The 16,278-nt window shown below is 44.9% G+C and overlaps 1 protein-coding gene across 1 annotated transcript; it reads right to left on the bottom strand.

Moving 5' to 3' along the window:
- Positions 1 to 279: 279 nt before the first annotated feature.
- Positions 280 to 1,272, bottom strand: ATOH1 (atonal bHLH transcription factor 1). Its single transcript, XM_030192153.1, has 2 exons — positions 1,058 to 1,272; positions 280 to 865 (listed from the first exon to the last, which is right to left on the bottom strand). The coding sequence occupies exons 1-2, from the start codon at positions 1,270 to 1,272 to the stop codon at positions 280 to 282; spliced, it is 801 nt and encodes a 266-aa protein (XP_030048013.1).
- Positions 1,273 to 16,278: the final 15,006 nt, after the last annotated feature.

Here is a 16,278-nt window from a genome sequence, read left to right as displayed (position 1 = left end):
TCCGCATTAAATTCTATAGCAATAGAATCACATACTTAACATACTATAATAAGGATTAAAAAAGAGTTGTGTAACACATAAATGGCAATAGTGCAATCATTTGACTTCTGAAGGACACCCCTATATATATGCTGCTAGAGTTGAACGGGTACACTTTGATCCTAATAGTTAATGTTCTTGTCTTTTGCTTCAGTCCAGTGTTAAGTTCACTTTAAGGGATTTTCTCGTAAAAAAAAAATGATGTGTAGGTAGAGTCATTTCCCCCCATTTGCTGCCCTCCTAGCTGGCTTCATCCGAGTCGCTATAATGGGATCGGGGGGAGAACTCGCCGTCGCTGCGCTGGGATCGGGGCGATCTCTTGGCGTCCAGCAGCAGCAGTTCGGAGCCGGGCGGCTGCAGAGGGGGCGGCGGGGGCAGCAGCGGAGGCGGTGGAGGAATGGCAGGCACCAGGTTCTTACCCCCAGCCTGCGCCACCAGCAGGGCGCCCTCGGGCAGGGCGAAGTGCAGCGGCTCCAGCTGCAGCGAGTAGGCGGCGGCCGGGAACCTCCTGCAGCCACCGGAGGACGAAGAGGAGCGCGGAGCCGTGCAACTAGCTCCGGCCGCCGGCTCGTAGGAGGACGCAGCCGTGGTTGCAGCCGCCGGGGAGCCGGGCTGGGCGGGCGGCGCCTGCAGCAGCTCGGAGAGCGCGTTGATGTAGATCTGCGCCATCTGCAGCGTCTCGTACTTGGAGAGTTTCTTGTCGTTGTTGAAGGAGGGGATGACATTGCGCAGCTGATCGAAGGCGTGGTTCAGACCGTGCATCCGCCGTCGCTCCCGGGCGTTGGCAGCCATGCGCCGCTGCTTCTGCACGCCGTGCGCCGGCTTACTGCCCGACGAGGAGGAGGAGGAGGAGGTGCGCTGCCGGCAGACCTGCTGCAGTGGCTCCTGAAGCCCCGCGGCGCCCTTCAGCCGGCACAGCTGCTCCCGCACCTTAGACTGGCCGCTCCGCAGCAACAGTAGCTCTTCTTCCCGCTCGCCCTCCTCCTCCTCCTCCTCCTCCTCCTCCAGGTGTTGGTGCTGCTGCTGCTCCCTGGGCGAGTGCAGCAGGTAATCGGCGTGTGCCGCGCAGGTGCCCTGCAAGGCGGGAGCCAGCCAGGCGCGTGGGTCCGTGACGTCCAGGAGAGCCAAAGCTTGCTGCGGATACAGCTCCGGCTCGCGCCCCAGCAGGCTCTGCCGCTCGTCCTCGTCCAGCGCTGCCACCTGCGCCCAGCAGTCCGCGTGCAGCCGGGACATGGCCACGGCCGCTGCTCGGCCGGGGTGTTCCGAGGGCGGCGGTGGTGGCTCAGGCACGTGCAAGACCCGGGCGCTCTCTTCCTGCCTCGGCAGTAATGCAACATTCACAGCAAAAAAAAAAACAAAAACAAGAAACCCGGGGGAAAAGTTTCGTTAGTTTGACTTTTTTTGTGTGTGTGTTCTTGGTTGGGGTTTTCACTTGTATGTTCTTGCACCCGCTTTCTCTTCCCTACCCCCAATGTGAAAGATCACCCCGGGTCGCGTGCGCTTGGCCGTTTGCGGAGCTTCTCCGGTTGCTGCCGGCGCTCGCGCCCCTTTAAAAGCGGCACGCGCCACCATTCCTCCACCCCCACCCGACTCCCTCCCCCCTCCCATGAAGCATGCCCCCCTCCCTTCTCGGCTGCAGCCGCCGCCGCCACTGCCACCGCCTCCTCGCGCCGGTCGCGTGCGGGCAGCCAATGGCAAAGGCACCGCCTCCCCTCCCAAAACCTGCGGACGAAAGAATCCCTTTAGTATTCCTGTTATAACCTCGAGTTACTGTGTGGATTTGGGAAGCGGTGTCAGGTCCCAAGGAAAAAAAAAAAAAAGTACAAAAAGTGCCTGAGATCGGCTTCTTCAGCTTAGGTTAACTTGTTGCCTACTATCATCAAAATGATACCCCGCCCTTCCAACATTAAACAAAAACATCTCTAAACCTGAACATCAGACAAAAACAATCCATTACACAAACTCCCCTCGTTAGAAAAGAAGAATTCAAAAGAAAACACTGAAAAAGTGAGGGGCCTTTACTGCCGGTGGCCTGAGGGGATATTCAGGCACACTCCAGCCCTCGGACACGGGCTGTTCGTTCTCTTTCACCCCGGGATATTGTTACCGCCTCTGATGGGTATTTGCTAGGGAGGTGCAGCCAGCTCCAGGCTCACCTGTGCTCCACCTCCACTCATGAGACACAGAAAAGATGACTATTATTTTTTTTCTTAATAAATGTAATTCCTGCCACCTTTTCTTTCCTTTCTTTACTGCTGTCAGACTCCTCTTTACTGTGTGAGCTCCCAAGTCCAATCCAGCCACTTTCAAGGTACATAAGTTGTCCTCTCACACACATCTTCTTGCTCTTCTGTTTTTGTAACATCATTTAAACGGTTTCTTATTAAACATATATTATAAATATAAAGCCACTCACTCAGTCCCCCATCACTGTACTGCAATTTTTCCACCAGTGTGTGTGTCTATGAGGAAAATGCTTATTTAATACATCTGGCTTTGTCTCTGTTTTTAAGTAGAGGAGTGTGGTAGCCGTGTTAGTCCACTCTTAAGGTTATCAATAGAAATCAAACAAAATAAAACATGGAAAAGAAAATAAGATGATACCTTTTTTATTGGACATAACTTAATACATTTCTTGATTAGCTTTCGAAGGTTGCCCGATCTGACAAAGAAGGGCAACCTTCGAAAGCTAATCAAGAAATGTATTAAGTTATGTCCAATAAAAAAGGTATCATCTTATTTTCTTTTCTCTGTTTTTAGAAAGCACCACTTTTTCAGACTCCATCATATCCAAGACTTTTCATATGAGGAGGGCAGCTCCTTGTCATTTGGAACTACCTGTGAGAGCATGCAGTCAGAGTTCATAAATGAAGTTAATGCATCCTCTGGGGTGGGTGGGGGGCAGGGGACCACTGATCTAATGAGCAGCTGGTATTGTTGCTCTTTGGAGCCCTTTAGCATAGACTCCACACACTTGTATATAGGGTGGAATTGTGCTAGGTGTTTTTTGTTCTGGTTTTGTCTTTGACCCTCTGCAGTATCCTCCTGTCTCCTCCACTGGACCTGACCTTTACTGAGCAAAAGCCTTCATTTGAAACTGTCTTGGGTCTCCTCCCCCAAGTTTTAACACTCTTCTCCTTTTGTAGCTCAGCCCTTCTTGGCACAGTTGCTGGTCCAGGGAAAGGAATTTTAGATTTGGCTCATGCCATTTTTCCTTGTAGCTCAAGACCAGTTACATTCATGTATAGTAGGTATTTTTATGCCCCAAAGGGCTAACAATCTAAGGGGCCCTTTTGCTAAAGCTTAGTATGTGCCAATAACAGAGTATATGAGACTATTCACCCTCTTTCCACCTTCAATAATGAAACATGCCACACAAACAGATTAAGGAAGTGGAGTGGGAGTGGAGGAGTAGCCTAGCAGTTAGAGCGCCAGTCTTGCAATCCAGAGGTGGCCGGTTCAAATTCTGCTGCTGCTCCTTGTGATCTTGGGCAAGTCACTTAACCCTCTATTGCCTCAGGTACAAACTTAGATTGTGAGCCCTCCTGGGACAGAGAAATATCCAGTGTACCTGAATGTAACTCACCTTGAGCTACTACTGAAAAAGGTGTGAGCAAAATCTAAATAAATAAAGAAAGATGTTTAATGAAAATAACAAGGCTGCAGCTTTGCAAAATTGGTGGTAAAACATATGTCACCCCAGCTAGGTACTTGAACATAACATAAGTGGACCTCCAGCCATACCCAGCAAGGAGTCCAGTGTAAGCCAACAAAACTAAGGAATCACTTTCCCCACCATAACAGCTAAAGCAAATGACAAAGGCCTAGACCTCCAGGCCTGAAGGCCTGAAAATGCCAGCATAGAACTAACATTGACTGCTGAGTGAATGTTAAGGTCTACTTGAAAGGACCTCCTTTGAAGTTGCTCTTAGCTTGGGTAACTCCCCCCCCCCCCCCCCCGCAAGCTGCGACAAGCCCTCAAAACCAAATACAAGGGTGGGTGGGATGGGGAATTAGGATGTGTCCAAGGAGCTGAAAGAATCCTGCTCCCAGGAGGCCCTGTGTTAAATGTGGGCCCACTTGGCTCCACCCCCAGAGATCAAGGGAAGGATCTAATTTCATGGATACTTCCCTCAGCAGCAAATTCAAAAACTGCTAACCAATCCAAGTTCTGGATTGTCCGCAGGTAGCCCATGCAGGTGCCCAGCATGCCTTTGGCTTTCAGCTCAGGCTCCTGGAAATTGTCAGCACTATTACTGAACACTAACAGCAGCCACAGAATTTAAACAAGTATATCTAGAGTTCCAGTTGCCATACCGAGTTTGGATAGCAAAAGGGGTGTCACAAGTATGATTATCTCCCAGTTGGTGAGAGGTTATACGTGTGTGCTCATTGCAAAGAGCTCCAGTCTCTCAGAGAGCAAGTCCGTTCTCTTGAGGCTAGAGTAGCAGAGGAGCTGAGGGAGATAGGTACATAGAGAAGGCCTACAGGGATGTTGGAGAGAATTCCCATTTCCAGTCTGGTAGCCCCTGTGCTGCCTTGAAGGAGGGAGGTCTACTCCAAGGAGAGCATCACTCTGGTGAAATAGGAACCTGCCCACCAGGGGATGCAATATCTTCTCGCACATAGGATGTGACTCCAGGAGCTTCTACCCAGGAGGGAACGGTTAGGACAGCAGTTGTAGCTGGTGATTTGATCATTAGATGGCTGGTGGGCGTGAGAATCGCCTGGTCACTTGCCTACCTGGTGAAAAGGTGGCGGACCTCACATGTCACCTAGACAAGATTTTAGATGGTGCAGGGGAGGAGCCTGCTGTCTTGGTACACGTGGGTACCAATAACATAAGAAAATGCGGGAGGGAGGTTCTGGAAGCCAAATTTAGGCTCATAGGTAGAAAGCTGAAATCCGGGTCCTCCAGGGTCACATTTTCAGAAATGCTTCCCATTCCAAGTGCAGGACCCAAGAGGCGGGCAGAGCTTCGCAGTCTCAATGCATGGTTGAGACAATGGTGCAAGGATGAGAAATTTAGATTTGTTAGGAACTGGACAACATTTTGAGGAAGGGGGAGCCTGTTCCAAAAGGATGGACTCTACCTTAACTGGGATGGAACCAGGGTGCCGGTGCTAACTTTTATAAAGAAGATAGAGCAGCTGTCGCCCAGGAGCACATGGTGCAGTCTGGAGTATCCTTGAAGGATGTTATTGAAACAGGACATTGAGGGAATCCCAATAAAGAGGTTTCAATAATGGTGAAAGAAAGCCAGGAGTGTTTAATTGGAGTGTTAAAAGAATTTTACCAATGATACGAACACCACAAGACCAAGTCAGGCTTAAAGCAGTTTTTATTTCTCGCAAGGAGACAAATCCAGCATACCCTCATGAAGTTGTCTGCCCTCCCCATACCTTCCCATTTCTTATATACCTTTTTAGACTCTCATCTACGTGCAGCTGTACGTGAAGCATATCTTTTAAGCTTGGATGAACGTGTTACAGTTTTAGACCACTAGGAGGTTTTTACAAGCTAGCCAAAAAGCATATCTAAGAACATTCAGTTCTTCTTGTAACACACAAGGTCAGAAGCCATTAAGATTCTTATAATCTACACTTGTTTAGTATATGTTAAAATGATTAACTCAATAATTTCCTTACATGGAGAATAGAGTAAAGGATGCAGATTATCCCTGTCAACTTCAAGGCAGCTTGTAGATATCTATATACAAATGCTAGAAGCCTAAAAAATAAGATGGGAGAGTTGGAGTATATTGTACTAAATGAAGTGATAAATATAATAGGCATCTCAGAGACCTGGTGGAAGGAGGACAATCAATGGGACACTGTTATCAGGGTACAAATTATATCACATTGATAGAGTAGATCAAATTTGCAGGGGTTGCACTATATGTTAATGAGGGAATTGAGACAAACAAAACAAATATTCTACATGAAACAGATAACAGCATGGAATCGTTGTGGATAGAAATTCCATGCGTGAAGGGAAAGAGTATACTGGTAGGGGTATAGTACCACCTGCCATGATAGAAATGAACAAATCTTTACAGAAATTAGGAAAGCTGACAAATTGCACAACTTCATAATAATGGGTGATTTCAATTACCCCAATATTGACTGGATAAATGCCACATCTGGGAGTGCTAGGGAGGTAAAATTCTTAGATGTAATAAATGATTTCTTCTTGGAGCAACTGGTCAAGAAATCACAAGAAGGGGAGCTATTTTAGATCAAGCTTTTACTGGAATGCAGGACATGGTACAAAAGGTATGATTTGGTGAGGAAGATTGTTGTCACAATGCTCGGACTGCTACCCTGAAGAAGAATTAAAACATATTATCAAACATATAAACGGCGAGTGACCGTACTCACTCGCAAATGCACAGTAGAGACTTCCCTCTCTGTCCCACCCCCGTGTCAATACGTGATGACGGGGGTGGGACAGAGAGGGAAACTGCACGAAGCCGCCGAGGTCGCTACTGCTCTCCCCGCCGAGATCACCGCTAACGCTCCCCCCACCCGGAGTCGCCGCCGCCACCCCTCCACCTGGCCCGGGCCCTCTCTTCGCTACTGAACTTACATCCATTCGCCGGAACGCAGCACGCACATCAGCTGAGCTGCCATCGGCCTTCCTTCCCTGCCTGTGTCCCGCCCTCGCTGACGTTATGTCACACGAGGGCGGGACACAGGCAGAGAAGGAAGGCCGATGGCAGCTCAGCTGATGTGCGTGCTGCATTCCGGCGAATGGATGTAATTCAGTAGCGAAGAGAGGGCCCGGGCCGGGTGGAGGGGTGGCAGCAGCGGCGACTCCGGGGGTGGGGGGAACAGTAGCGGTGACCTCGCGGGGGGCAGCGTTGACCTCCAAAAACCCCAATACCAGCCCGTTTTTACGGGCTCAATGGCTAGTATGGTATAATTGCACTGCATGACCAATGATGACATCGCAGTTACTGCATAAAGAAAATGGAATGTTTTAAGTCTTCCATATTCTGATGGTCTTAAAACATTTTTATGCAAATATGTGTGCGTCGTTAGTGACTCACTGAAAAAAGTTGGTGGGTTTGCTGGGATTAATATGAATATATTGATGTGATATGCCTGCATTAAAAATAGTGTCCAGACTATTTGATTAGTTGTGCATCAGCATTTACACTAGGTTTCAGCAGTCATAAGATTCGCATTAAGCTAGTATTCTGTAAAAGGTGTTCTGTGTGGAGTGTGCGTTAGAGAATAATATCTTAGCTTGAATCTTTCTGGTGCCTAACTATGGGCACCATTTACTGAATTCCACCCTTACTGGTTTTCTCTTGGTGACTCTGGGTAATTCACTTAACCCTGTATTGCTCCAGGTACAAAAACTTAGATTGTGAGCCCACTAGGGACAGAGAAAGTACCTGCGTGTAATACATGTAAAGCAATTTGGCTGTACCACAGAAAGGCAATATATCAATCCATGACTCTTTACCTTTTATCCTTTATAATACTAGCACATATGCATGTAAGTATACATCACCCCATAAAGTGCAAGTAGGACACCTAAGTGCTATTCTATTAGGGCGTGAGTAAGTGGCATAGTGATTGCAAGGTAGCATAGTACTGTAATTTACAAGAGTCCTTGCCACATTTACCCAATCCCAGTTATCCCTGGTCTAGGGCTGGTGTCAATGTGGGTGTGTAAATGTAAAGTGACTGATACTGGATTACACTAGCATTCTATAATGGAACCCTGGCACCCAGATGCCATTATAGAATGGACTGTTACCATGCATCATTGGGGCACCTAAATGGAGGTTCCCACTTCTAGAACTGTCCCCTGGTGGTTTTCTAACAAAGCTTGAGGAATGTAACACAAATCACAGGTAAGAGAGAGTGTGTGTGTGTGTTGGGGGGGGGGGGGGGATTTCAACACAAATCACTTTACAAATCCCAACCAATACAGCTTCCATGTTCAGGATCAGCCCTGAGACAAAAGTGTGGTTTTATACCGTTCTGAAAAGGAGCATATTTTGCTAGCAGGAAAAGAAAGGGGTGTTGTCTTCACAATGGCAGTTTATGTCTGAAGATAGCTGTTGCCCACTCTTACTGATAAAGGTAATCAGTAAATTGGTAGGGAATTTTGCTTTAATCCACTGGCACTGAGAAAGCACAAAATTACCTCAACGATTTGGCTACCAGGATGGAAAATTTGCTTTCTGAATAATTGAGAGGGCTGAGTGAATTGAACGCTGCATTAACAAAAATTGATTATAATATCCAGTCCCTAGGGTGAACTTCTATTTAGCATTGTTCTGATAATACAAATGAGAAATATTTATTTGATCTTATTTTTTCAATACCCATCTTCAATACATGATCAGAATTTTAATTATGTAATTTTAAAAAGGGAAATCACAATGACCCTGACTAGTTAGTCAGCATGAGTTGAGAAGTAACCCAGGGACCTAGCTTTAATTACAGTCCAAAGCATTCAGAAAAACTGCTAGAATAGTTTTACCTGTGTGCCTATCTTGCCACTGTATTTTACTGTTAATATTCAATACTCTATTAATTTATTGGTGACTCTCTTCATAAAATTATTGAAAGTTGACTAGAAGTAGGGATATACTTCCATTCACTGTAGATTTCTTAGACTGAATGCAGGAGGTTAATTATATTTGTTTCATGAAAATAAAAAGGCTTTTGCAATATTTTTCCTGCCTCCTGTAACACTGTTAGCTGTTCCAGCCCTCTAATTCCACTGAATGTGACCCGTGGATGTGCCTTAAAGATCACCTTTGCTTTAAACACTTTTTTTTTCTGTATGATGTTCTGAGGTTATCTCTCAATGTGAAGACTTTGGTGGCAATTCTATAAATTGGTACCAAGATTTAAGCACCCCAGTGCCATAGAGTTGGTGCCAAGAAGCCATTATAGAATTGGTGCTGTTAAGATTCCATTATGGAGTACTAGACTAGTGTAAGATGGCATTGGCGTGCACAAAGTTAAGCACCAACAGTTATGCTAAGTGAATGGCAGGCATGTTGGCACCTAATTGTGCCAAGAAGTGTGCATAATTTACAGTTTTCAATAAGTTATGGGCTAGGTTCTATATATGGCACCAAAAAAATCAGCACACAAAAAAAAGCACTATTCTATAAGCAGAGTTAAAGTTAGGTGCGGATTATAGAATAATGCTTGTGCCCAGGAATCATGCCTAACTTCGAGGCCCTTTTACAAAGGTGTGTTAGTTGCTACGTGTGTGCAGCACACACCTAAATGAGACTACCACCATGCTACCACACCCCCTGGTGGTAATTTTTGATTTGGCATGTGCCAATAACACCTGGATGATTTATTTCCTCCCACATGCATCATTTCCGGCGGTAATCGGCAGTTGGCATGCACCGACCAGTCACCACACATATAGAGTGTGAGCTCTTACCGCTAGTTCAATGGGTGGCATTAAGGGTTAAGGCCGGTTTTGGATGCGTACCAGTTTCAGTTTTACTGCATGCCCTTTCCCTGTCCCATTAAAAAAAAAAAAGCCCTTTTTTTGCAGACACAATAAAAACTGGCCCAGCACACGCCCAATGCATGTGCATACACTACTGCAGGCCACTTTTTACCACAGCTTAGTAAAAGGACTCCTTTAGGTGCAGCCACTTGCATCAGCTCAAACATGGTGCAACATTAGGTGCATATCCCTGTTATTCAATAACAACGTGTAAATTTTATGAACACCCCCGAATGCCCCCTTTATCAGATTGTATGCAAATTTTAGGTGTGGATCCGTGCCTAAATTTATGCACATGAGTTCCAAATAAATCTAATTAGTGGCAATAATTACTTGTTAAACAGCAAATTATTGGTGCTAATTAGTTCATTATTCAATTAAATTGCGTGTGCAAAATGGGCACACCCCCAAATTTGCACATCCAATATTTGGTGACTTTTATAGAATTAGGAGGTATACGTACATCTCAAAAATATGCCTATGACCCATCCATACTCCACCCTAGTCTATGCCCCCTTGCACTTATGCTCTAAGCAATGTTGGTGTGTATGTTGTACAATAGTTCCTAGCACTTATGTGTGTAATTGCCGTTTAGCGACACCAATCTTGCATGCAAGTGCTGTTATTCTATAACTTATGCACACAATTGGTGCCTATCTGTAGGTGCCAATTTATAGAATTGCTCATTTTGCTTGAAGAAAAGGCAGCTGAGGGGAGATATGATAGAGGTCTATAAAATAATGAGTGGAGTTGAATGGGTAGATGTGAAGAGTCTGTTCACACTTTCGAAAAATACTAGGACTAGGGGGCATGCGATGAAGCTACAATGTAGTAAATTTAAAACGAATCGGCGAAAATGTTTCTTCACTCAACGTGTAATTAAACTCTGGAATTCGTTGCCACAGAATGTGGTAAAGGCAGTTAGCTTAGCAGAGTTTAAAAAAGGTTTGGACGGCTTCCTAAAGGAAAAGTCCATAGACCGTTATTAAATGGACTTGGGGAAAATCCACTATTTCTGGGATAAGCAGTTAAAAATATTTTGTACATTTTTGGGATCATGCCAGGTATTTGTGACCTGGATTGGCCACTGTTGGAAACAGGATGCTGGGCTCGATGGACCTTTGGTCTTTCCCAGTATGGCAATACTTATGTACTTATGTACATTAGTCAAAATGCCACCTTAAATTACATGGAACATGTATAATGGAGAAGCTTTAGAAAGGAAATAATTTTTAAAATCTTGAGATGAAACTTGCAAATTTATTTTTCCATAGGAGTTCATTTACTGCAAGTTCCTGCAGGGAACTAGGTTAATGACCCTCCTACCTGCGTTAATAACTTGCATGATTTTTGCATTTATAAAAGATTCTGCTTGGTTAAAATTCATATAGAAAAGATAAAGGAGAAATTCACACCCTGCTAATGAGGTTTATATTTTTAAATGGCCCCGTGTCTGTTTTGAATATAGTTTATTTACTAGAAGCTGAATACAATAGAGGTTTATAATAGCTGGAGGACTGGAGCTTATGAATTACAAAGGTTGCGCACTTGGTTTCCAGTTACATTTTATGCTATAAAGAATGTACACTACCTCCAAATTAATGCTTGTAAAGTTGATTTACATGAATTAAAAACCCTCCATAATCATTAATCAAATTTTACATTCATTAATTTCTGAAATAAATTGAGAAAGTCTGAAAACCAGGCAATCCAAAATCGATCTGAAAATGAACCATTTTTTTTTCTGTGCAGAACCCCCTACTAATTAGCTTATTATGACAGAAATTGAATATGATAGAAATTAATGTGTCAGATGTAATGAAGAGGACATTGTACTAGTTGTCACTACTGACAGTTGTTGTGCAAGGACAATAGTAACAATGGTAATATTACCCTGGTGTCTAATAAATTACATGGAAAAAGTGCTGGCAATCTACATTTGAGTACAGGGAGTTTGAAGAGACAGTGTCCCCTTCATCCTCTCACTCCTTCCTGGCTGCCCTTTATCCCTCTCCTCTCAAACCTTTAAATGAAGCTGGGATAGTCACACTGAAAATGAACCAGAACTTTTTGGAAGTTTATGAACATTAGGCTTTATTGGATCTGACTTTTGCAACCCCTTGTCTGTGGCAGCTGTGATAAAATAGAGACAACTGAATGCACCATGCCACCTCTAGGGCTGGTGCAAGGGTGTTAGATGTCATACGTGTTGCCACAGTGGGACAGACCGAAGGTCCATCAAGCCCAGCATCCTGTTTCCAACAGTGGCCAATCCCGAAAACGTTCAATACATTTTTTGCTGCTTATCCCAGAAATAAGTAGTGGATTTTCCCCAAGTCATTTTAATAATGGTCTATGGATTTTTCCTTTAGGAAGTCATCCAGACCTTTTTTAAACCCCACTAAGCTAATTGCCTTTACCAAATTCTCTGGCAATGAATTCCAGAGTTTAATTACACATTGAGTAAAGAAAAAATGTATTTGATTCATATTAAATTTACTAATTTGTAGCTTCATTGCTTGTCCCTTAGTTCTAGTATTTTTGGAAAGAGTAAACAAACGATTCATGTCTACCCGTTCCACTCCACTCATTATTTTATAGACCTCTATCATATCTCCCCTCAGCCGCCTTTTCTCCAAGCTGAAGAGCCCTAGCCGCTTTAGCCTTTCCTCATAGGGAAGTCGTCCCATCCCCTTTATCATTTTCGTTGCCCTTCTCTGTACCTTTTCTAATTCCACTATATATTTTTTTAGATGTCCTAGGTGAATTTTCAGCCTTACATCCCTAAAGCTCAACAGTCATGATCACCTCAATGCCACACCTTCCACAACTATCATAGAAACCACATAACTGGCCCTCATACATAATTGAAATGCAATTTATTTATTTATTTATTGCATTTGTATCCCACATTATCCCACCTCTTTGCAGGCTCAATGTGGCTTACAATTCATCATGGGTACTGGAAATAAAAGAGAATATACATTTGGTTTTACAGAGGGTTATGTGTTACATGGTGGTGAATACATGACAGTGTTAAAGCAAAAGATTATACAGTTACATATGTTGATCTTTGTGATATATCTTGTCGAAGAGATAGGTTTTCAGTAGTTTACGGAAATTGGTCAGTTCATAGACCGTTTTCAGGTTACGTGGCAACGCGTTCCAGAGCTGCGTGCTTGTATAGGAAAAGGTAGATGTGTGCATTAATTTGTATTTCAGACCTTTACACTTGGGAGGATGAAGATTAAGGAATGTGCGAGAAGATTTTTTTGCGTTCCTGGGTGGTAGTTCTATTAGGTCTGACATGTAGGCTGGGGCGTTACCATGGATGATTTTATGGACTAGGGTGCAAAGTTTGAACGTGATGCGTTCTTTTAGTGGGAGCCAGTGTAATTTTTCCCGTAGGGGTTTCGCACTTTCGTATTTCGATGTGCCGAATATTAGTCTGGCTGCCGTGTTCTGGGCTGTCTGGAGTTTTTTAAGTATTTGCTCTTTGCAGCCGGCATAGAGTGAGTTACAATAGTCTAGATGACTGAGTACCAATGATTGTACCAGATTGCGGAAGACAGTCCTTGGAAAAAATGGTCTAACTCTTTTTAGTTTCCACGTTGAATGAAACATCTTTTTAGTTATGTTTTTCGCATGATTCTCAAGTGTTAGGTGTCGATCAATGGTGACTCCAAGAATTTTTAGGGTATCCGAAACTGGTAGATTTAGTTTCGGTGTGTTGATGGTGATAAATTTATTCTTGTTGTATTGCGAGGTGAGTACCAGACATTGGGTTTTCTCTGCGTTAAGTTTCAGCTGAAATGCATCTGCCCAGGAATTCATGATATGTAGGCTTTGCGTGATTTCATTGGAGATTTCCCTTAGATCTTGTTTGAATGGGATGAAGATCGTTACATCATCAGCGTATATATATGGGTTTAGGTTCTGATTCGATAGCAGTTTGGCCAAGGGTGTCATCATTAGGTTCAATATGGTCGGTGAGAGGGGGGATCCCTGAGGAACTCCGCATTCAGGTGTCCATGTAGCTGATGCATTTTTTGATTTGCTTTTAAATTGATACTGCAATACTTGAAGAATTTTGAAATGTTAGACATGTAGATGTGGTGAAATGTCTTGAGTGCTATCTATTGTTCTGAAGCAGGGACTACTAGGAAATGTAAAAATGTTTTAAGTTTAACTGAAATATGAAAATCTGTAGAGCAAATGGTGAACTCAATTGGATAGTCAAACTGTACAGAGACTTTTTGATACTAGTGGTGGGGGGAGGGTGGATACTATTGTGTTATGTGAAAAATTTCAATGTAGATATTGGAACTAAAAATATATATATATACATTGTGAATTTAAATGTTTATTTTCCACTTGATTAAGGGTTGAGAGTACAAAAAGAAAAAAAAATCAATAAAATGAATATTTTGCAGTGTTTTTACTGCACAGATACCATTTCTGATGGAATCAAATTCATATACATTTTTGCACTTGGCAATCATCAGGCTGTAAAAGGCAACTTTCTGGACCCTTTTACAAAACAGAAAGAAAAAGTGGCCTTAGTGCATCCTTACACAGGTCTTTCCCATTCGCCAGTGGTTCCCAAACCTGGTCCTGGAGGCACTCCAGCCAGTCAGGTCTTTAGGATACCAACAATGAATATTCATGAGAGAGATCTGCATGCACTGCCTCTACTGCATACAAATATAATCTGATGAATATTCATTGTGAGAGCCTCCAGGACAGTGGCATAGCCATGTGGGGCCACAGGGGCCTGGGCCCCCCCAAATTTTCTCTGGGCCCCTGGTTTTGCTGCCCTGCTCTGTCTTCCCCTCATGACTGGCACACTCCTTTTAGTGAAACTGAGCATGCTCAATTTCACTAAAAGGAGTATGCAGGACAAGAGGGGAAGAGAGAGCAGGGCAGGCAATGCAGCGGTGCTGGAGACTGGCGCTGGACTAGGCTTCAGCTGGCGGAGGTTGGGGACCCCTGCCAGCCAAGGTATTTGCTGTGGCAGTGGGGATGGGGGAATATATATATACAAGGGGGTTGCATACAGGGGCCAGGGGGAGGAGAGGAGGTCATGGATGCGGCACAGTGGGGCCTATGTGAGAGGAGAGATACTGGAGCATCTGGGAAAGGCGCTCCAGTGCTCCCCCTCCCACATGCATCAGCTGTGCCACCTTCCATTTGATTTAATAAGAAACACCCTGCTTGTTTGTCTGGAGTCTAAATGAATTGTTTGTTATTACTTTTTGTGAAAATTATTATTTTATAGAAAGATGTTCCATTTGATTTTGTTGTTTAGACCTTTTGGAATAATTGACTGTAGTTTGTATATCCATCGTTGTTCTGTTTGGATTAGTTTCTGGTCTTGGTCGTCCCCACATGATAACTGCTGTACCTGATCTATAACGAAGCGTTGATAATCTTCAAATTCATGATGGGCAGTTGTGCTATGTGATACTAATGGAGCCTCTAATCTCTTATGCGTGATGTATTTATGTTTGCTGAGGTGTTGTTTTAGGGCCCTAGTGGTTTTGCCTACATAGAGCATCTTGCATTTACATATCAGCACATACACCACGTGGGTACTTATGCAGTTCATAGAGTTTTTGAGTGAATATGTTTTATCTATGGGGTTAGTAAAAGTATTGATTGTTAACATTTGAGAACAATATTTGCATGCTCCACATGTTTTGTGACCTCCATTATCTGACTGTGGTAAGAAGGTGGGGTGACAGTTCCCTTGTCTGTCTGCAGAAGTGTCTTCAGAAGAGGAGGAGGAGAAGGAAGAGGAGAATAATGATGATGATGAGGGGTCCCTGGCATGTGTGTCTCTCCTCCCCACCCTTCTGGTCCTGTCCCTGGTCCCCATCACTGTCCTTACGCCTTCGTTCATCCTGGCATGTCTTCTGGTCCCCCCCCCCCCAAGAGATCCTTCAAAACCCCTTATGAGACTGCCTGCCCCAAAGCACGGCCCTATGCAGCTAACCTCTCCCCTTCCCTGCTCTGAGTTGAGCCAGCTGCCTTCCCCCCCCCCCCCCCCCCGGAGCTGCACAGTCCTGCCAGCCCTCCTCTCCCCCAGCCTGCTAGCCCTCCTCCCTCAGCCCGCCACCCCTCCCCTCCTGCCACCCACTGCCCCTCCCCTCCCCCACATGGCTCCCCCACCACCGACATACCACCTGCCACCCCCTCTCCAATCCATGCTACCCCTTCTCATTCCCCTCTCAGACTGCCCTCCCCCCTTCTCCACCTGGAGCAAGCCACGCTGGGGGCCCCCCGAGGAAGTCACCCCCTTCCTGGAGCAGTTTGAAGTGATACTCAACCATGGTGAGGTGCACAGGTACTACGTACACTGATGTGTACGTGCCTAGGCAGTCTGTGAGGATGCTGTCTGACAGGCTTTCTTCTCCTTACTTGCAGCTGCCGTGGTGGACCTCACAGGGGAGGGCATTCCCTCTCACCCCCCCATCCTCCTTGTTGACCATAGCACCTCCCCACTCCCTCCACTTCCATCCTCATCCACAGATTCCCCTCCCCTATCCATTCCACTTTCACCCTTGTTGACTATGCATCCTCCCCCATACCTCTCTCCCATACCGACTTCAACGCAGAGGAGCTCATGGAGGTGGCACAGCTGATGCATGTGGGAGGGGAAGCACTGGAGCGCCTTTCCCAGATGCTCCAGTATCTCTCCTCTCACGTAGGCCCCACTGTGCCGCATCCATGACCTCC

Source organism: Microcaecilia unicolor, chromosome 2, assembly GCF_901765095.1.
Source record: "Microcaecilia unicolor chromosome 2, aMicUni1.1, whole genome shotgun sequence".
In the NCBI taxonomy this organism is placed as follows: Eukaryota; Metazoa; Chordata; class Amphibia; order Gymnophiona; family Siphonopidae; genus Microcaecilia; species Microcaecilia unicolor.
Note: the sequence above shows the minus strand (reverse complement) of the source record. Positions and strands in the feature narration are given on the sequence as shown.